This window comes from Blennius ocellaris, assembly GCF_963422515.1.
Source record: "Blennius ocellaris genome assembly, chromosome: 16".
Classification (NCBI taxonomy): Eukaryota; Metazoa; Chordata; class Actinopteri; order Blenniiformes; family Blenniidae; genus Blennius; species Blennius ocellaris.
Window position 1 is genome coordinate 22,646,944 of NC_137665.1, and position 22,583 is coordinate 22,669,526.

Below are 22,583 nucleotides of genomic sequence, written 5' to 3' on the forward strand. Positions count from 1 at the left end.
GTTTGATGAAGATTTTGGAGCTTATTTCCCAAGTGTGTTCATTTTTGCCTTGTTTTTGGAGTTGTCTTGCTTTCCTTGCAATGTCAGCCTTTCTTCTTGTCAGATGTTCATTGATGTAAACATCCATGCCTTTCAGCTGGCATCCTTGTTTCAGAAGTGCCATTTTTCTTTTCCTATGTGTGAACCTGATAATTACAGTTGGTGGTCTCCCAGTGGGTGACAGGCCTCCATGTGCTCCAGGTCCATCGACGTCCCGTTGCTCTGGAGGTCGGAAGTCACCTGTTGCTCCACCAAGCGCCTCTACTGGTCGCTGGGCTCCCCGCTGTCCGTGGCCACCGTGCCCCTGCTCTTGATGCCGGTGATGACATCATCCATGCAGGAGTATTGCTACAGCTCGTCCACTCACCTCTCCAGATCCACCATAACAGCTGCTCCCGCTGCTCCTGAAGCTGCTCCTGAAGCTGCTCCTGGTGCTCCTGACAGCTACTCCTACTGCTTCTGGTGCTCCTGACAGCTACTCCTACTGCTCCTGGTGCTCCTGACAGCTACTCCTACTGCTTCTGGTGCTCCTGACAGCTACTCCTACTGCTCCTGGTGCTCCTGACAGCTACTCCTACTGCTTCTGGTGCTCCTGACAGCTACTCCTACTGCTCCTGGTGCTCCTGACAGCGGCCCCTGCTGCTGCTCCTGACAGCTGCTCCTGCTGCTGCTCCTGAAGCTGCTCTGCTCCTGCTGCTGCTCCTGCTGCTGCTCCTGCTAGTCCTGACAGCTGCCACACCGCCACATGAGGAATCGAGGAAGATAGATCATTCCTTTGTACAGATAATTAAGATAAACACATGGAGTAACTTTTGGAGACACTCAGTTGAGAAGCCTGTGATTCTCAGTGGAGGATCACTGACTCTGGAACCAGATTTAGTTTGATTCTGTTAATTGTGGTAAAAGTTGTGTGTTTTGTAAACAGCTGCTTTCCTCAGTCCTGGAATGAGTCTCAGGGACACTTGGATCCAGGAAGTGAAGCATCTGTTCTTACAAGCTGCTCTTTCAGGTACAGGTCTCCTTGGAGATCCACCAGGAGAGGCCCAGCATTGACCCAGTTAAAGTCTGAGTCACTTCCTGTGAGAAGCTCCTGACGTCTGAGATGAGAATGAACTGAATCTGAATCTGAATGAACTGAAGAGCTGCTGGACTCTCAGACCAGGTCTAGGATCCTGGTGGAATGGTCCTATTGGACTAAGACAAGGTCTAGGATCCTGGTGGACTGGTCCTATTGGACTCTCAGACCAGATCTAGGATCGAGCGGGAAGAATGAACAGAAATGACTTTTCAGACAGAAATCTTTTCCAAAAAGAAGTGCTCTATCAGTAACCTTCTGTTTGGGCTGGAGGTTGGTCCGGGTCTGGACGAGACAGCATTTGGGTCTGGACCCTGACTGTGGTCCACCATTTGGTGATGCCAGAACTAAAGCTTTGTGTTTTGCTGATTCTCAGCTTGCGTAATGGGGTGTCTTCTTTGCCTGTTTCTCCTTCTTTCTCAGCTGCTTAACGCCCAGTGGAGCATTGGATGATGGGAGCTCCGACACGGCATGATCTAAAAACCCAGTGGCGCTTCAGCTGCCTTATGTAACACACACACACACACACACACACACACACACACACACACACACACACACACACACACACACACACACACACACACACACACACACACACACACACACACACACACACACACACACACACACACACACACGCTATTGATATCGGTATGTAACTGTGTGTGTCATAATAAAGACAGAAGATCAGAGTGGGTGTGTTTTAAGAGGATATTACTGGATTTGTTTTTTCTGCTCGGCAACCACATCACTAAATATTTTCCTTCTCTTCGTCCTCTTCCTCTTCCTCACTACAGTATCTGATGACATCACTGGAGTGTCCCCTGTATCTTGGACCAGTATCCCCCATGACGCTATTTCCGCCGGGATTTCACCTGTAGTGACATCAAGAGTTGTTACATAACTCTTCCTCACTCTCTCTCTCTCTCTCTCTCTCTCTCTCATGTCACAGACACAGGGTCTGCATGCTAATCTTTGCTTTACGAATGTGTAAACTCTCAATCCTACACGTATCACATCGAATACATCACATAGTAACTGAACACGATGTGATGACTCCTGATGTTTTACAAAACAAGTCACATTCACATCAAGTCATTCTAGAAATGGTCCTTTAGCAGAGACACACAGGAAGCAGATGCTAAAGACGAGCTTCCATGTTCCATTGTTCTCCAGCACATGGTTGAGACCCAGGACAGACTTCCTTCTCTCTGATAACCTCCATTTGGAATGTAGTTTCTTGCAATCTTGTTTTGTAGTTCCATCACATGTCACAAACACCCTTCACCTCTCTCTCTCTCTCTGTGTCTCTCTCTCTCTGTCTCTCTCCCTCTCCCTTTCTCTCCTCTGTCTCTCTCTCGCTCTCCCTCTCGCTCTCGCCACCCAGAGGTGCCGTGAAAATCTTCATTATGGAAACACCAGGTGTGTCCACTCAAGATGTAGGAAATGAAGAGACATCAGAGGAGATTTTAACAGGTGAGGAGAACTGCAGCATCCCCCGTGACCTCTTCATTCACCTGGGAAGGGAATGTGTGAATCACAGCGGTTCAGATGGAGAGCTGCTCAACTCCTCTGACATGCAACATTATGGGCGTGATGTGGAGAAACAGCAATGGAGAGAGGCCTGACCTATATAAGAAAGAGGCTGAAATATTTCTGGATGTCAGTGTCCTAATTGGCAAGCAATTGGGAGCCACTGTGGCCTTTTTTTCCCCAATCACAGCCATGGGAAGAGGTTAACAAACACTCATCAACACAGTGGTCCGAGGGGCCTTGCCCACCCGACCACTGTCGGACCCCAGAGATGCCACTAACACCGATGTGTCTGTGCCCGACACGAGCCACCGTCATGGGACGGACAGGAGCAGCGGTCATAGGACGGATAGGAGCTGTGATAATGGGAGGGACAAGAGCCGTGGTCATGGGATGGACAGGAGCAGCGGCCATGACCGCTGTTTAACGTCCCTTGTTTAACTTGCACAGCAATTCCAAAAAAACCTTAACGTTGCAATGCATAACAAAATGTGTTATCTCGTTACGGGTATATTCGATAAAAAATGGGATTACTGAGCCGGATTACAATAGAAAACCAAATGGAATAAACTACAAATGCAGCTGTCACATGCGCCGTCTGCTGGCATTGCGACGCTTCCCGACATTTATTAGCTCATAACCTGTCAGTAGGCTGCCAATACCATTACTTGTGCTGATGGTAGTAAGCCATTCGCAATACGTTTAGAGGATCTCATGTTTTAGGTATTAATTAGGGGTACACGTGCCATTACTTTCTAAAGTCTGCTCGTTGACTGACTAGCGGGTTGTTCAGTTATTATCAATCAGTGATTAATACAGCCGCTCATCAAACATTCATATTTAGTCCGGGAAAAAATAACATTAAAACCAACGAGGAAAGAGAGAGAGAGAGAGAGAGAGAGAGAGAGAGAGCTACATGATTAATCGATATCAGATAAAAACCATCAATGTGTCCAGAGTCGGTTTTACACAGAAAAATCCCAGCTCAGATGACTTAACTGGAGTATCGACCAAACGATAGTAACATCACATCACAGACTTGGAGTCATTGTTGTGATTTTTAGCTCTGGCCAGGTAAATGAGTTCGACAAGCGTCTCTGTCTTTGCTTGCACAAAGGAGAAGGGAGCAGAAATCAATGGGCTCTGTTTACAAGGTACACAGCCGACTCTAACACTGCACGTAACATTCCACACAGCCAAGCAGTAAAAACAGATGAGCCGCTTGGCAGGGCTCAGTCTGGCCGGCCTTGTAGCCGAAACGCTGGCCGGGCCAAGACGAGAGCAGCTCTGGCATCACGCTCACGTCTGAGCAGTAAAAAAAAGAAAAAAAGAGAAAGTGGGACAAATATCAAAAACAAATTCAAGGAGGAGAAATGCTTGCTGAGATTAGTCTTCACTCCCTCCCTTCGTGCCCCCTCGTGGTTGCAGGAGTGAAGAATATAAAAAATCCCAGCATGTCGGGAGTCATACTCACGTAAGAAGTACTCTGACGGGTCCGCTTCATAATCTGTCTCTTCTGGAAAGTGGTCTATCTGTTTACACATTCCCTTGAAGTTTCCTGCAGAAAACAGAGTGAGGTTAACAGAGGTCGAACTAGAAGACAGTCTTCTTCTTCCTCTTCTTCTTCTGTGGTGAAATCAAATAAATTAGCCCAAGATGGTGGTGAGTAATTGATACAGACATATTATCTTGTCAGTGTTTATTTCTTATTTCCCATGTGAACAGTGATGCTCAGTGGTGATGAGGTATTTGTCATTTGAGAAAACTTTCTCACTCGACAGTGCAGAACATAAATGACCGATTTCCAGTTTGATTCCGCTGCTTTCAGCATTTTGTGCGAAGACTCTTCAGGTGATTTGAGGATCAAACCAACACCCCTGTTATTATAGGAGGACCTGCTCTAACACTTGAGCCCCCTGCCTCCCCTGAGCATGTCGGCTTTCCAGTTGTGTTCATTCATTGCGAGCACAGAACGTGTCAGACCGTTTCATATCAATGGAGTCTCGTCAGTAAGTTGATGAGCAGAACATCAAACTGGGCACCGAGTGTTGAGTGTCGGGCCGTGCGTCGACTGTTGCCAGGGCATCGGCCTGACTGTTGACTGTAGGGCTGTGTGTCAGGCCGCAATCAGGCTGAGTGTTGAGTGTCGAGCCGGGGGTCGTGCTGGGCGACGGGCTGGGTGTCGAGTGTCGGGCTGGGTGACGGGCTGAGGTTCGAGCGTTGAGCTGGGTGTCGGGCTGGTTGTCGAGTTTGGGGCTGGGTGTCGTGTGTCGACCAGGCATCAGGCTGGGTGTCGAATGTCGACACCTGCTCGCCCCACCTCCAATTAGCTGGCCTGGAACATGGAGGCCAACACCCGCCCTGACAAGGTACCGCGAGAGGACCTGGGTGGAAAGCCTCCCCCACCCCACCCAACGGCCGAAGAGCAGAGTCTAAGAACCGCATGGCCCAGCACGAGCCTGGCTGGAAGCCAGCGGTTAGGGAACACAGACCCCCCCCACACAAGACAACACCCATACTTATATATAGAACACACACACACACACAGACACACCCACCCTCCCAGACCATTTCCCATATTTACGGCCCTGGGGGTCACCCTCAGTCAGACGTCCATCCAAAATAGTAGCCCCACTGTCCCCCAGCCCCGCAGATCCCGGAGTGAGGCAGACCTGGTACACGGCAGCAGGGGCCAACCCCACCCCAGTGGGGAGAGGGAGGCAGAGGGAGGATCCAACCCCAGTGCCACAGTGGGCACCCCCACCAGAAAGGGGAGGGCACCCAGCCCCCAAGGCCCCAAAGCCCTACACCCGCCCATCCCGGCCTGACAGCCCGGCGGGGGCCCTACGCCCAGCACCCCCAAACCCACCCCAGCAGAACCACCCCCCCCCCCCCCCCCCCCCGACCGCAGGGCCGCCAAATGCCCAAGCCACGACGCCCCAACCACAGATGGCCCCAAGACAAGGGGTCCAGACATAATGATAAATCTTCACAGATCTTTTGCCAGAATGTTTGGACTGGTGTACACAGCCAGAGTGCATGTAGGTATCAAGGAGATCACAGTGTAGACAGGTATCAAGGAGATCACAGTGTAGACAGGTATCAGGGAGATCACAGTGTAGAGAGGTATCAGGGAGATCACAGTGTAGACAGGTATCAAGGAGATCACAGTGTAGACAGGTATCAGGGAGATCACAGTGTAGACAGGTATCAAGGAGATCACAGTGTAGACAGGTATCAGGGAGATCACAGTGTAGAGAGGTATCAGGGAGATCACAGTGTAGACAGGTATCAAGGAGATCACAGTGTAGACAGGTATCAGGGAGATCACAGTGTAGACAGGTATCAAGGAGATCACAGTGTAGACAGGTATCAAGGAGATCACAGTGTAGACAGGTACCAGGGAGATCACAGTGTAGACAGGTATCAAGGAGATCAGCTGTGCAGTTTGAACATATGTTAGAGGAAGTGAGAGCATCTTGAACATCTTTGTCCTGTAATGAACTAGTGTAGGATCTTGTATTGTCTGAGCTGTATATTGGTGTTTCTGCTCATTGTGAATGTGTTTCTACAGATTAGTGACCAAAACGTTGGGTCTGTGTTGATGTTGAGATCTTCTTCCCATTTGGAGCTTGAAGGGATATTGTGGTTTTGGAACATGACAGGATTAAAGGATTTTAGAAAGTGGTTTTGGAGCTGAGATCTTCAGGAGGTTTGTCACTGTCTGAGGTCAGTTTAGGTTAATCTCTTCTAGTTTGAACTTTGTTTGTATTATTGACTTAAAGGACCCAAATTATACTAAATTGACTTTTCTGTGCTTTAAACATGATAAAAGTGCTATTTGGGGTTCATACAATCCCCAAAGTGTTTTTCCATTGATTCCCTCCAGCTTGAGTCAGAGGGCGATCTTTCTCTGTTCTACCTGGTGGGGGAGCTCAACACCTTGATTCAGTTTGATGACGTGGCACCACCGTGTTGACGCGGCACAGAGCTGGAGAAGCCCCGCCTCCAGGCGGGTAGCGTGCTGGGCGACGGGCTGGCATGATATGCGGAGAAACCAAAACAAGACACGCTCACGAATGCGCCAAGGAGCACGCGCAGTCTCTTCTCTGCGCACTATCTCAGTCTCTGCTCGCTTCACATTGAACGCTGCTGTTTTTGTTGCTGTCGATAACTGTTTTCACCATCATGTCCACTGGAGAAAATGTGTTTTCACCATCATGTCCACTGGAGAAAATGTGTTTTCACCATCATGTCCACTGGAGAAAATGTGTTTTCACCTTCATGTCCACTGGAGAAAATGTGTTTTCACCTTCATGTCCACTGGAGAAAATGTGTTTTCACCATCATGTCCACTGGAGAAAATGTGTTTTCACCTTCATGTCCACTGGAGAAAATGTGTTTTCACCATCATGTCCACTGGAGAAAATGTGTTTTCACCTTCATGTCCACTGGAGAAAATGTGTTTTCACCATCATGTCCACTGGAGAAAATGTGTTTTCACCTTCATGTCCACTGGAGAAAATGTGTTTTCACCATCATGTCCACTGGAGAAAATGTGTTTTCACCTTCATGTCCACTGGAGAAAATGTGTTTTCACCTTCATGTCCACTGGAGAAAATGTGTTTTCACCATCATGTCCACTGGAGAAAATGTGTTTTCACCTTCATGTCCACTGGAGAAAATGTGTTTTCACCATCATGTCCACTGGAGAAAATGTGTTTTCACCTTCATGTCCACTGGAGAAAATGTGTTTTCACCTTCATGTCCACTGGAGAAAATGTGTTTTCACCTTCATGTCCACTGGAGAAAATGTGTTTTCACCATCATGTCCACTGGAGAAAATGTGTTTTCACCTTCATGTCCACTGGAGAAAATGTGTTTTCACCATCATGTCCACTGGAGAAAATGTGTTTTCACCTTCATGTCCACTGGAGAAAATGTGTTTTCACCATCATGTCCACTGGAGAAAATGTGTTTTCACCTTCATGTCCACTGGAGAAAATGTGTTTTCACCATCATGTCCACTGGAGAAAATGTGTTTTCACCTTCATGTCCACTGGAGAAAATGTGTTTTCACCTTCATGTCCACTGGAGAAAATGTGTTTTCACCTTCATGTCCACTGGAGAAAATGTGTTTTCACCTTCATGTCCACTGGAGAAAATGTGTTTTCACCATCATGTCCACTGGAGAAAATGTGTTTTCACCTTCATGTCCACTGGAGAAAATGTGTTTTCACCATCATGTCCACTGGAGAAAATGTGTTTTCACCTTCATGTCCACTGGAGAAAATGTGTTTTCACCTTCATGTCCACTGGAGAAAATGTGTTTTCACCTTCATGTCCACTGGAGAAAATGTGTTTTCACCTTCATGTCCACTGGAGAAAATGTGTTTTCACCATCATGTCCACTGGAGAAAATGTGTTTTCACCTTCATGTCCACTGGAGAAAATGTGTTTTCACCATCATGTCCACTGGAGAAAATGTGTTTTCACCATCATGTCCACTGGAGAAAATGTGTTTTCCCTTCATGTCCACTGGAGAAAATCTGTTTTCACCATCATGTCCACTGGAGAAAATGTGTTTTCACCTTCACGTCCACTTGGAGAAAATGTGTTTTCACCTTCACGTCCACTTGGAGAAAATGTGTTTTCACCTTCATGTCCACTGGAGAAAATGTGTTTTCACCTTCATGTCCACTGGAGAAAATGTGTTTTCACCTTCATGTCCACTGGAGAAAATGTGTTTTCACCTTCACGTCCACTGGAGAAAATGTGTTTTCACCTTCACGTCCACTGGAGAAAATGTGTTTTCACCATCATGTCCACTGGAGAAAATGTGTTTTCGGGGGCAAGTATGGTTCCTCACTATTTGGCTTGCTGAAAGAAGAAGCACAGCGGCAAATGTGGCTGGACTTGTTGTTCTTTTCCGCAAAGAATCTGTGTGTTTGTGAGCGACTCTTCACCAAAGAAGCTTCCAGAACTACGGTACTTTGAAACCTGCTGCTATTCCCACAATAAAAGACCAACGAGGGCCGAGATCTACATTAACATTACTACAACTACCAGCGTGGGCTGCTGGCTACGTCACCCAGGGGGTGGAGGAGGCGGCTGTGGGCTGGGAAATATTTCTGTGAAACATGAAATATAGTGAAATATGGGTCCTTTAAGCTGAAGATATTCCAGATAGTTATTTTGACTGATACCATACGTTTCTATTAGATCATTAAATGGAATAAAAGAGTTATTGAAGAGAAGGTGTTCCAAGTTTCTTCTTCCCTTGTTCTGCCATCTTGTGAAGTTTCTTGGTTTCTTCCTTTGCAGGATGTCAGGATTGTTCCAGAAGGTGTGAGTTTGCAGGGAATGAGTGACGATCCATTCATTTTAAGAAATTCCCACCAAGCTGTGAGCGATGTATTTATATTGATGCTTTTAAAGCAGCTGTGTTTTTTGATAACAGGACTCCATCTAAGTTTCTGATTAATCCATTTTACAACATAAAGTAATTTATTAGCAAGATAATAATTATAAAAGCTTGGAAGTTCTAAGCCACCTTGGTGTTCTGTAGTGTTTTTAAACTTATACTCTGTAGTGTTTTTAAACTTATACATGATGGTTTGTTTTTCCATAAGAATTTTGAGATATGGGAATCCAATTTATTAAACCATGTTTTTGGTGGTTTTGTTGGGATCATTGAAAAGATGTAGTTAATTTTAGGCAGGACCATCATTTTAATTGTTGCTACTCTCCCCATAAGTGATATAGGAAGTGTCCTCCATCAAGTGAGGTCCTCTTCTATTGTTTTAATGAGGGGGGTGTAGTTTAAGTGCACCAAGTCTGACAGCTTGGTTGAGATGTTGATAAGAATGGTATTTCCATTTGACAGTATTACATAATCCCAGCACAGCCGTCTGAGCGAACCAGCAGCAGCAGCAGCCCACAGATCACTGTGTGTGTGTGTGTGTGTGTGTGTGTGTGTGTGTGTGTGTGTGTGTGTGTGTGTGTGTGTGTGTGTGTGTGTGTGTGTGTGTGTGTGTGTGTGTGTGTGTGTGTTAACTGCGTTACCAAGTGGGTGTAGGATTTGGTTTGTTGCTAGCTGGTCCATCCGCAGTTGCATGTTTTATCTCAACAACTGTAGTGAGCAGCTAAAGCTACAGAACCTATCGGGGGAACCACTTCAATTAGCTTACTGAAAGATTTATGTGACACTTCGCCGCTCCAAACGCTCCTTCTTGTAAGACATGTAAACTCAGCAGGCTGGTAAATGTTTCATAATGGTATTTTCATTCCAGAGGCCTCCCGGCGCAAGCCACAGTGTGTGTGGTGCCGGCGCGGCGAGCAGAGAGAGGCATGAGCGGAGGCTCAGGTGTGTACGAGGTCAAAGCGCTGATCACTCAGAAAGAAACACCTGTGAGCATTTAGCAGAACTCCAAACTGCCTCCATTCATCTATAAAGAGAGTTCTAACCTCTGGACCACAGAAAGGAATCGAACATTATTCACACAACCTGGATGAAATGTCAAATTTGACCTTTGACCTTAATCCAGACAAGACGATCGGTGACACCTCTCGTCCAATGTACCGAACTCGTCGCCATCTTTAAACACAGACTGTTTTCACTCAGAAACTGAACCGAAGCTCATTTTTGCAACAGGTCGGAGTCCGTGGTCCCATTTTCACGACAACAGTGTCACTGAAAACAACAGCGGCTTAAAGAACGGCGTTTTTGTGTGGAACTTTTTGGAAATGGATAAAATGCAACTTTCTGGAAACACAATGTGGCCATAATAAATGGTTCTCCTGCACACAGTAGATGAACAATAGCAATGTAATTCCATTGTTAATTGTTAGAGCGTATTGTTCCCTGTTGCATGTGTGTGGCTTCAGTACAAAAACAAATAACAGCCACGAATGTAATATTTTCCATCTTATACTGTAGTTCTGAAACATCATAAATGCAACATAAGATAAAGTTTTTCTTTGTACAGCAAAACAACATCTTAAGTCTCTTTGGGTCATGAAGGTGACTGACTTCTGATCTCCACCAACACTGGCTCATCTTGGGAGGGTAGAAAAAAGTAATAGTTGTCTTTTAACACAAAAATTAAGTATCTCCGCAGAAAATCCTCACGGGCAAAGATAGAACACCCAAACGTCCAACCATGAGGCCGCAACCTCTGCTTCCATCACACACAGGCACAATATTGTCAGGCTCCACCATTATGCAAGGTGTTGAACATTAAAGTGAAACCTGGCTGCACAGCTCTCCTGCATTTTGCTGCCTTCACATTGGAGAAGTGACAGCAGGACACTGAGAGTGCGCGGCGTGCATTCTAAATCCAGCTGACTGATGCACACTGCTCTCCCACAGGACGGGGAGGAGGAGCCGCTCGCAGCTGGAAAAAAATTAATTAGTGGTGGGTGGTGGATAAACAGCTCATTGAAAAAACACGGTTAAATTTTAGGGGCGAAAGTATTTATCGTCTCTTTGTGGAGTTTAATTGGCAGTTGCTTGATTGACGGGCCAAAGTGATCGTTGTTGCTGCACTGTGTGTGTTGTTGCACTGAGTCTCCTGGAATAAAGCACTCGTGCATTATTATTATAATCTAGGCATTTGCAACACTTGAATGAAACACATTCCTATTTGATTGCAGCTCATTTGACATGCACCCATTGTATACCCGTCACTTCCACAGTGTTTATTTTATCTATAAAATCCATCCATCCATCCATCCATCCATCCATTGGCTACCGCTTTATCCGGGGGCCGGGTCGCGGAGGCAGCAGTCTGAGCAGAGTTGCCCAGACTTCCCTCACCCCAGACACTTCCTCCAGCTCCTCCGGTGACACCCCAAGGCGTTCCCAGGCCAGCCGAGAGACATAGTCACTCCAGCGTGTCCTGGGTCTGCCCCGAGGCCTCCTACCTATAAAATCCAATAACTCAGAATTCAGAAAGAACAGTGGAATCAACGGCCAAAATTTCTGCCATATGACCGTCCAATTAGACGTGACTGCCGCTCACTCAGCGATACTCAGTTGTATCAATCAAAAGCAGGATGAAAGTCATGTGAGATATCCTACCTGAATCTCAGCAGACCCCTTCAGGTGATGGCTCTGAGGTGGGGGTTAATCTACTGAGGCCCCCCCCTCCCAGCGGGATGAGGTATGGGCTTACCCTGTGGCCCCCCAGTGTTCCCTCCTGTCCTCCACAGTTATAAAGCACTTCATTACCACACAGCCTGAAGCGGTGGTGAGCGGTGGAGTGTGGTGGAGGTTTATGGTTGCTCGCCCAGTTGAGTCCTGGGGGAATCAGGGTTCATCCAGTCAGGCCATTCTCAGACCCCGTATACATACTCAGCGATACTGAGTTGTATCAATCGAGGACTATGTACTCATACACTTCTAAATAACTGTAGTTCTATTGGTCTATGCTCTACCTCCGGCTAGCATCAGTAGCTTCTGGAGCGCCACCTGGAGCTTGTAGTCCCTGATTGTTGTAGTTACTAGATGACGTCGTGGACCACGGTGGGGTGAGGGGAGTGACAACATCGTAGGGATAAAAAAAGTCGTTGATGATTGACCAAAAACAGCTTGTTTGCATGAACCGGCTTTCTGGTGGTGACGACTCCATAGACGCTTTCACTTTACTGACAGTGAAGGCTACAGTAAGTTTCTCAGCATTACATTAACTTCCTGATTAGATGAAAACGCTAAACATTACTCGCATTCTGGGTTTCCACAACAGCAGTGCTCGGAGTCACTGAAAACAGAACTATCTGAAGAACTTGACACGGCTTTGGACCGGCTCCACCTGAAGCCGCAGAGCAGCTTAACGTGAACCACGTCTACGGTTTGGGTGTTGACTAATATAAAGAGTGCCACCATTCTCTCTGTTGATGCACCAACTCCTGAGCTCCTGGTTACCTTCTTATACCATGTTTCAGTATTCTGGTCTGCTTGCTGAGGAATTTTAAAGATGCGCTTTTCCTTCAAATCTCATCTTTACACTTGGCAGGTTTGATTGGATTAAAATAAATTGAGGTGTGATTGATCTTTTAGTTTAATTGAGGAGGTGTGAACAACAGCCTGCATGGACATCGGCCATAAACAATTGCAGAGGATCACGTCGCTGACGGCGGTCCTCCAGGATATGGTCCACTGGGATGGTGTCATGAATCTACAACCTTCCTCCAGCTCAACACCAAACCACTACCAGTCTTGGATCGAAGTGGTGGTCCGCACTGGGAAAAAAACCTACCGGGCGCCCATCCAACTCCGCTTCACAAACCGCTGTGCAGTGTTGGCTCGGCCCGGATCGCGGATGCTGGTGCGGGCGCCAACCCCGGAACTGATGCTCCATCTCCCGCAGTGGTCGCTACAGCAAACAGGTCCTCTGGTGCACCTGCTCCTCCGGTGGCTGGACGTGCCCCCCTGGCTGCCCGCTCAATCATCCCGGCACCATCCTCATCGGCCCCCGGTGGAGTTGCCTAAGGTCCAGTTAAAACGTCACACCCATGAGTTCCATCCCGGACATCGACATCCCGGTGGCGACTCCTGAAGGAAGCAGTGCTCAGTCTGTCTTTAAAGCCTCTCAGTGTGAAGGACTCTGGCAGCAGCCCTGCAACTATGTCACCGCAGCGAGTGCCATGCCTTCAGGTGGACTAGCGCAGCTCTCCGGTGGACCAGAGAGTGAAATAAGAAAGAAATAATAATTAGAGAGAAATCAGTCTGGTTTCGGGATGAACCACAGTACCAAGACAGCCCTGGTGAAAATTGTTAATGACCTCAGGGTGCTCAGACCTCATGGACGCTCAGAAGTTATCCATCCTGGTGCTACTGGATCTTAGTGCTGCCTTTGACACAGTAAATCACCAGATCTTGTTAAACAGACTTCAAACTACGTAGGACTCTCCGGCACTGTTCTTAACTGGTTCACCTCCTATCTCTCAGATCATCAATTTTATGTAAGTATGGATACTTGCTGCTCAAGAACCCATGGAATCAAGTGTGGAGTTCCCCAAGGTTCAATTCTAGGTCCAACACTTGTTAATCTAAATATTATTTTTAAATATATTTTAAATATAAATGTTGCCGCTTGGGGATGTCATCAGGAGACATGGCATCAGCTTTCACAGCTATGCTGATAATACATAGTACATTGCTGTGTCTCCTTGTGACACAAGGCCATTAGATGCCCTTTTTAACTGTATTTTAGATTTAAACTCATGGATGTCAGAGAACTTCCTCCAGCTCAACAAGGACAAAATGGAGGTTTTAATTGTCGGTCCTGAAGTGTCTTAATGGTCTTGGGACTTCTTATCTTTCTGAATTGCTTTTACGATATGAGCCCTCGCAGGCCTTGAGGTCGTCTGGCTCCGGCCTGTTAAGGGTTCCTAGTGTCAGTGCTATATTTCGTTATGGGCAATTGGATTGGTGGTGTGTGTGTGTGTGTGTGTGTGTGTGTGTGTGTGTGTGTGTGTGTGTGTGTGTGTGTGTGTGTGTGTGTGTGTGTGTGTGTGTGTGTGTGTGTGTGTGTGTGTGAGAGAGAGAGTGTGAGTGTGTGCGTGTGCTTGCGCGTTTGTATTTTATTTCATTCTATTTTTTCTATTTTACGTGAGACACTTTGTGATGCAATTTTTATGTTCATGTTTATGTTTGTTCTACAAACAAAGCTTGGTTTGATTTGATTTGATTTGATTTGATTTGATTTGAGCAATTAACCCAACATTTCCTGAAGCCCCATTTACACGACAGCGTTTTAAAGTGAAAATGCTAAACTTTCAATGCATTCTGGGTATTTCCATGGCAACGGTGCCTAGAGTCACTGAAAACGCAACTTTTCAAAAATGGCTCCCAAGGTATTGGGTCTAGCGTTACAACCTGTCCCATTTTAGGCTGTTTTGTTCCGCTATTTCAGTGTTTGCCCCACGTCACGCATATCAGGACAATGTCATGCTTTTCCTGTCATTGGCCAAAAAAAAAATAAAAAAAAATGCAAACATGAAAATTATCAGCCCAAAACGGTAGAGAAGCTCTATTTCTATAGCACTATAGCTCTAATCTGTACTCGTGGGGAGCATTTCATTTCAACCAATGGTTGCAGGAGACAACGATGACGTCCCTCCAATAGGCTGCGTTTGAAGGTACGTCCTATGTCAAATGTATACGTCGCGCACAAACACACGAGAGTCCAATGGAGGAAAGTAAAATAAATGAAGATGCAAATAAAATGATGAGTGCACCGCAGTCAATCAAAAAGAGAAAGTGTTCTTTCCAAAAGGAATGGACGACTTCACACAGCTGGGTCAGACCAACTGACGGGCCTGACAAAGCCTTCTGTTCCCAGCAGTTTCTCAGTTGCTCACGGTGGAGAAAATGATGTCAAACGACCTGCTGGGCGCGACTCATAAAAAAAAAAGGTCAAACAGCAAGAGACATCTAAATCAATGCAGTCATTTCTATTGAGTCCAAAGCAGGACAGTTTATCTGACAAGGTGACAGCAGCTGAAGTTACCAGCATGTATCACACAGTGAAGCATGTACACTCATACCAGTCCATAGATTGCAGCAATAAGCTTGCCCCTGTCATTTACCCGGACTTGGGCATAGCCCAAAAACTTTTATGTGGCCACATGAAGAGTGCTTGCATCATAACAAATGCCCTCGTACCTTTGTCAGTCGAAAAGGTTTCGAGTGAATTGACATCCCCCATTAACATACAGTCAGATGACAAGCCCCAGCTCACATCATTTTTTTCGGTGGCCTCAGACGCCTCAAATCACGGCAGTGCCAAGGTTTTCCCACTGGTAGTGAGATATTGGATGCCGGAGCTGGTTCTACAAAACAAAGTTCTTGACTTTTATGACGATAGCGAGGAGGCATCTGGGTCCATTTACAAGGAAATAACAAATAAATCAAGAGAGAATGGCCTCCAACTTATATGATCTCTTCATACACAGCTGATAACGCGAGTGTAACTATGGCAAGTACAATTCTGTTTATCAGAAGTTGAAAGCAGATAATGCCAAGATTGTCAAGGCCAACTGCATGACTCACATTTGTTACTTAATTCTGTGTGATGTTTCCTGAAAATATATAGGCTATATATGAAACATTTAGTTTTACTGGTCTTGTGGTCTACATTGTGAAGTGTATGGTCAGGGTTTACAGATGGTTGCATCCATCCCACCTCGTCCCTCCAAAACATGCCTGCTGTCCCACTTTTTGTCTTTTTGGAGGTGGTCAACCCTGTTGGGTCTGATACTGCATGGGGTACTTGTACTCTTTACAGACCCCCAATACAAGCCGGCAAGTATTATGTGATGTCATCAACATCGTCTGCAGATAGCCAATAGAGGACAAGCAATTTCTGCAAAGTCTTTGATATTTTTGAGAACAACAAAAGTAAGCCAGACCTCAAATTATGTTCTGACAAAATATCAAGAGGAGAAACATGCTTTATTCAACACCAGGAGCTTGATTACCAGCAGAGCTAGCCTGATGGTGCTGAGTAGTTTAACTGCTTTGAGCTGTGCACATGCTACACGCTAAAGCATTTTGGGGCTCACACACCAGCGATGCTACATGCTAAAGCGTATCGGGGCTCACAGACTAGTGATGCTACATGCTATGTGCTAAACATGACTAAAGTGATTGATCCTCTCATCACCAGCGGCTCATTCTCTTGGTCTACAGTAGCATAGCAGAGGAGAGACACTATGCTCTGCCATGCTACTGAAGACTGGGAGACATAGCGTCGATACAGAAGGTGGAGGTGACGTAGCCCCGATAGAGGAGGTGGAGATGACGTAGCTTCGATAGAGGAGGTGGAGGTAATGTCGCTTCGATAGAGAAGGTGGAGGTGACACAGCACACAAAGCCTTCGCACATCATTTGTGTATGAAGTATGAATCGGGCTTTATGGCGTTTAATAAGTTCTGGTATCAGTATCGAGTATCCTCTTTTGTACTAATGTTAATGTAAAGTTTCCAGGCTGTAAAATGGACTCCAGAACTAAAGAGTTTAACTTGATTGCTTGTTTCCGGTGGTGATGCCTCAAGCAGTTGAGGCCACAATGAGAAGAGTGAGAGTGTTTGTGCAGGTAGGAAGCAGCAGGACCGGACTGGTCCTTCCTGGAGAGGACTGAGATATCCGGGTCAGACCGGCCCACTCACACAAACCCTCAGACAGCAAACACGAATCACAGCCAGCGCTCGCAGACGAAGGACACAAAGGTTTGATGAGAAACAAACACGTAGGAGGTGCATGATGGGAAAGGGATGGTAGGAAGATGGAGACGGGGGTGGGGGGGCGGTCAGAAGGACCTGGCTGAGTAGGAGGTACCGTTTAACAGAGAAACAGTTACAGAGTGAGAGTGAGAGCGAGAGCGAGAGAGCAAGAGAGAGAGAGAGAGAGAGATGGAGAGATTCAAAACCATTTCTGATTCGTCAGTGGGTGGCAGTCTCGAAAACTTTCCAGGCAGCCGCCGAGTGCGTCAGCATCCAGAACCCCCCCCCCCCCCCCCCCCTCCTCCATCCTCAGTCCCCACAGCAGCCATTGCCATGTGGACATCAATACCACTCGCCTCTGTTGCCATGGATTCAGCTCTCCAGTCACCCCCCCCCCCCCCCCCCCCCCCCACACTTGCAGGGAAGATGACACGGTGGCAGCTGGTGAGGAGTCTTTAACCTCTGGACACACAGCGGCTGCAGTGACACAGCATTAGTCAGCAGCACCGGCTCGTGCCGGCGCCGGCAGAAACCTAAACAGCCATCCAGGTCACATTCCCTCGGGTCAGGAGGTGTCGATAGACACCCACCAGCCACAACATTATGTCCACTGAGGTGATCATCTGTTCATGAGGGCTCCCGTAAGCAGGCAAGTTACATCAGGCAGCTTGTGAATATTTTGCCATCAAAGTTGAAGAAATGCGTTTGATCAAATTTGACAAACTGGGTCAGAGCATCTCCAGAACTCCAGCTTGATGTGGGGTTTTCTCAGGCTGCAGGAGTCCCAGCACACTACTGTAGTCCAGACTGCGGTGCAAGATTTTGATCGACGGTTCCAATAGAAAGGTGTTAGAAAACACCACAACTGGGTTGAGCTTCTGCTCATCCCCTAAAGCAGTGCTTCCCAACCAGGGAGGCCCGATCCCCCACACGGGGTGCTAAAGGTTCATGAGCCCCCTGGATTTTCAGGCTGAGGTGTCAAACAGAAGGTCAAACCTGGCCGCAACAGTCTCCAATCTGGCCAAACTATCAAGCTCATTAAAAATAAATTCAAAGGAAACGTTTTTTTTTTTTTTAACAAATTTCTGAAGAGCAGTGACACAATGAAACATGACACTAAGACCAAAGCTGAGATATCAGTGATGCTGCAATTAAAAATAGCAAACTAGCAATAGCCTCAAAGCTATGTTGTCAGAAGGAGTTTGTAAAATTCACCCAGAATGCAACCGTTAAAGAAGTCTTTAAGACATTTCACTGTATTTTGCACCATAACATTTAATTAAAATTCGATTTATGTTGAGATTGGAGTGATTGTTTAGTACTAAATTTATGAAAATATAGTCATTACCATCACCCAAACTCTGCGTCACAGCAAAGAAAACTTCAAAATGTAAATTTAAGGTTGGGTTTATGTCGCCTTGTCTTACAATGGTAGAAATTTGGGTACTTCAAGAAATAGCTTGGGAATCACTGACCTAAAGCACCAACAATTGTTTTATTATTATGTTTTAACTGTGACGCACTTTGGTCAACCTTGGCTGTTGCATTAAATGTGTTATACAAATAAAATTGGATTGGATTGGGATATGCATCTGGAAGAAGCTGATTTGTTATACATCATGCTCGGGTGTGTATTCACGGTTCACCGTCAGCCGGTTGAGGTTTTGGTCAAAGGATTTCTAATGCATCAACACATCATCAGTAGATTAAAACTAACCTGGTCCCTATTTTGTTGAAAAACCTGTTTTCCCAAGGAGCACCAACTTAATGATTGTTTCAGACCTGGGAACAGAATTACTTGATACCACTGACCGCTTTAAGCCCAATGCTAAATGCTAAAATGATTTCAATTGGATTTCACTTATGTAGCACTATTCCACTGATTCAGTAGCAAACAAAGTGCTTTAGCTTGATAGTCACATTTATACTTTTGCACCAACAGTCACGGCTGTCATGCAGGTCTCCATATATCCAGCTCCTCTCAGAACATTTTGGGATTCACTGTTTTGCTTAAGTAACTTTGTCATACCTACAGATGGGGAATTAAACCTGCATTTTGCAACTGAGAGATAACTCAGTCTGAGATCTGAGCCTCAGAGTCAAAATGGTTCAGGAATGGTTTGAGAAAAAAACAACAACAACATTGTCTCCAACATCATGAAACCTCAATCCAAACATGTTACTGTTGCCATGTAAATTGCCATAATTTCCATAACATTGGTGAGTATACGCAAAACATTTCCAAGACACCAAACCTGTGTCAAGACAGTTGTGGTCAGTGGAGTTTCTAGATGTAAATACTTGGTGGGGCAACATTTTATTTTAGGTCTAGTGACTCCACTAAAGTCCAAAGTAAAGTTGGTGCACAAGCTTTTAGCCACAACATTATAACAACCATATAAGTTCTGATCCTATAAAACTGTTGAGCCGTGGAGATAGACCATCGCAAAGCCTTCACCTCAATTTAAAAAAAAAAAGTCAAAGAATCAAACCAGTTCATGTTGTTTCAAAGACGGAAGTTCTGCCATTCAACCACTGGTAGAGCTAAATATTTATAAGATTCTCAGAAACTTTTGGTCTCAGTTTACCTCGAGTTACCTTTGGTAACTCCATCCCCTGCATATATGTTGCTTTCCATTAGGTTATCCAAATAAAGTACCATACAGCTCTTAGGAATGCTATATCTTTGTATATGTTGCAGGGTAAAATGTATAGTTGTCCACAGTGATGCCGATAATGCGTTAATTAGTAACGCGTTACTCTCATTTGACCACTTTTTTCAGTAACCAGTAATTTAACGCCTTACTATTTCCAAACCAGTAATCAGATTAAAGTTACTTGTCCAAGTCACTGTGTGTTACTGTTATAGCGTCCCACAAGACAAGTTTCTTGTTTGTAAAGCCGCTTTATTATTAAATCTCTCTCCTCCCCACACACACACACACACGCACACACACACACACACACACACACACACACACACACACACACACACACACACACACACACACACACACACACACACACACACACACACACACACACACACACCTAACCCGCCCCCTTCTCCACTCTCAGCCAATCACAGGACAGCTGGCAATAATGGTATGTTCAGGTAACACAAAAGAATTGAAACCAACTATCAATAAACCTCAACATTGCAACAAGAACACAACTGCAGAAATGTTACACTATTTTTGTAATTTCCCTGAATAAAAAGATATATTGGCAGGAAACCCCGCCCCTTTTTTCAATCAATCAATAAAATCAATGAAAGACTTAATTTGTCCCCAGGGGGTACAAAATGGTACTAAATGGTAACTAAAGCCCCGTTTCCACCGCACAAAAAGTACCGGCCTAGACCGGTCTAAACCGCTCCGGTTCGCGTGTCACGACATGTAATGCAGTCTAAACCGCTCCAGACCGCTCCAAAGGCGACCGCTTTTCCGCTCCCCTTCCGTTGGGGTACCAGGACCATGGAACGGGTCTGAGGTTGAGCTGCTGTCTGCTGATTGGTCAGTGATTTACGACACGCCCTCAATATGTTAATGTGTCGGCTGAATCCTCTGCTGTCAGTGTGGTCAGCTGTGCTCTGGTTGTTTTTATTTTCATTTTCTTTTCTTTGCTGCTCAACTTTAGTGTTTGTGGTGAAAGAGCGACTTGAGGCAGGGGGAGACCGGGGAGAGGGACTTTGCATCGCGTTGGAGCTTTCTGTTTGCAGCATAGCGCTCGCCGTGGCGTGGATGCTCGTCCGGGACACGGGAGTCTGGAGGTTTCGTCTCCGGCGCTGACCGCGCTCCGGCAGCTCCGCTTCCCAGAGGCGGTCAGCGTTCTGTTCAGCCGCGGTCAGTGGCGCTTTATCGCGGGGACGGACCGCGGAAGCCATGAAAAGGAGCTCGGAGCTCGGCGCCTCCGTGTTCCGACGCTGAGCTGCCGGACCGCGAGGCGCCGGAGTGGAGAACCTCCTCAGACTCCCGTGTCTGTGCCTCAGCCAACCGGGGGGAATGCTCCGGCCACTTGCCCCGCACCCGAGTACGGGGCAAGTGGCCGGGGGCTTCGCTCTCTCGGAACAAGGAAGTTGCGGCTGCAGCTCTGCCGCTGCAAAAAATAACCGCCTCAAAAAGTAACAGGTTTTTTTTTCCGCTGCAAAAAAATACAGCGCAAAGTGGAGAATTTAAACAACAACAGAGGATTCATAAGATCTACATCTGACGACTTTCTTTTCTGTTATAATATCACATTTCTGTGGAGCTCATAAGCCCCGCCCACTTTCCACACTCCTCTCTGCAGTGGAGACACGACCCAAAATTTCAGTCAGGGTCTCTATTCCGTACCGCTCCGCTCCGTCCCGGCACTTGTGTGCGGTGGAAACGGGGCTTAAGAGCAGGCAGTGCAAATAAATAAAGAGTGAATGAACAGACTACAACTGCATACGGGGGTAAATAAATACTAGTAATTGTAAAAATGTAATAATAAACTGTGAGTCAGATATAAATACAACAAAGAATGTCCGCTGTCCACACCATGAAACCGGTTCACCGAAACCAGATGTTTCTGGCCTGTCGTCCACACCAGGAACCTGGTTCACCTAAACCAGATGTTTCTGGCCTGTCGTCCACACCAGGAACCTGGTTCACCTAAACCAGATGTTTCTGGCCTGTCGTCCACACCAGGAACCTGGTTCACCTAAACCAGATGTTTCTAGCCTGTCGTCCACATGAGGCGGTTATAGAAACGTGAAAGCAGGTTTTTTTGAACACGGGTCCCAGAGTGGGTAAATTCTAAAACCCTGGCTCGTAGCCATCTACCCACCCCATTCTTCTGTGTTTGGTGGTCTGAGTCACAGCGCCCCACTTCATAGTGAAGTGTGGACGGAATTTTTTGGGAGAAAACTGGGGAGAAAAAAGAGTTTTTCTCATTGTGTGGATGTACCCTGAGTGCTGTAAAAAATACCGCGTGAATTTAATTGATTGATTTGAAACTTTTAATTCGTGTAAAATATTTTTTTTATGTAATTAACGTAGTTTTGTTTATTTACTTGTTTTTTTTTTACTCCCTTACCAGAGCAGCATGTGCAGCACCTGGATGCAACACTGTGACTCCGGAGCAGCACAATACCGAGTTTACAAAGTTCACTGATGGCTGATTGAGAAAGTGAAAGTCACTAGTTTTACTTTGAAAAGCCACATTTTATGATTACAATAGTAATTCTGCAGTAGAACAACAAGTTGCCATGTTGGCTGACCAGGAGCCACCATACTGCTAAAACTGGATGAAATAATTGCAGGTAAAATATAATTTCTCCTCTTTCTCTCTTTCCCTCACTCTCCTCTATACTCTATGGAAGTGAATGTCACTCAAAAATCAATTTGAAATGTGTTCACAGAAATACTTTTTCATTTTCAGATTAAACTGTATTTTTTGACTCATAAATAAAAATGAATGATCGATCATCCAAAATGCTTTTTCATTTACTAATACAAGGCTGCTTCTTCTGTGACTTAATTCAAATGAAAAAGTAAATGACATGACCAAAATGCATGTTGAAATGTCAAATTTTAAAATCAAAATGCATTTGCTGAAATGCTTTTTAATTTCAAGGTTCAGGCTGCATAGTTTGACTCATAAATAAACGCATTAATGCATCATCCAAACTGCATTTTCATTTTCTTATTGAGGTTGTTCTTATTGAGGTTATAAAAGA

The 22,583-nt window shown here is 45.8% G+C and overlaps 1 protein-coding gene across 1 annotated transcript in view; it reads right to left on the minus strand.

The window, feature by feature from the left end:
- The window catches only part of cacng2a (calcium channel, voltage-dependent, gamma subunit 2a), a gene marked incomplete at both ends in the record, with an annotated part of 135,352 nt that overhangs the window by 55,546 nt on the left and 57,223 nt on the right, over positions 1-22,583 (minus strand). The window contains one exon of the mRNA XM_080511471.1: positions 4,125-4,208. Coding sequence (XP_080367597.1) covers positions 4,125-4,208 — 84 coding nt within the window. The remainder of the gene's footprint in view (positions 1-4,124; positions 4,209-22,583) is intronic.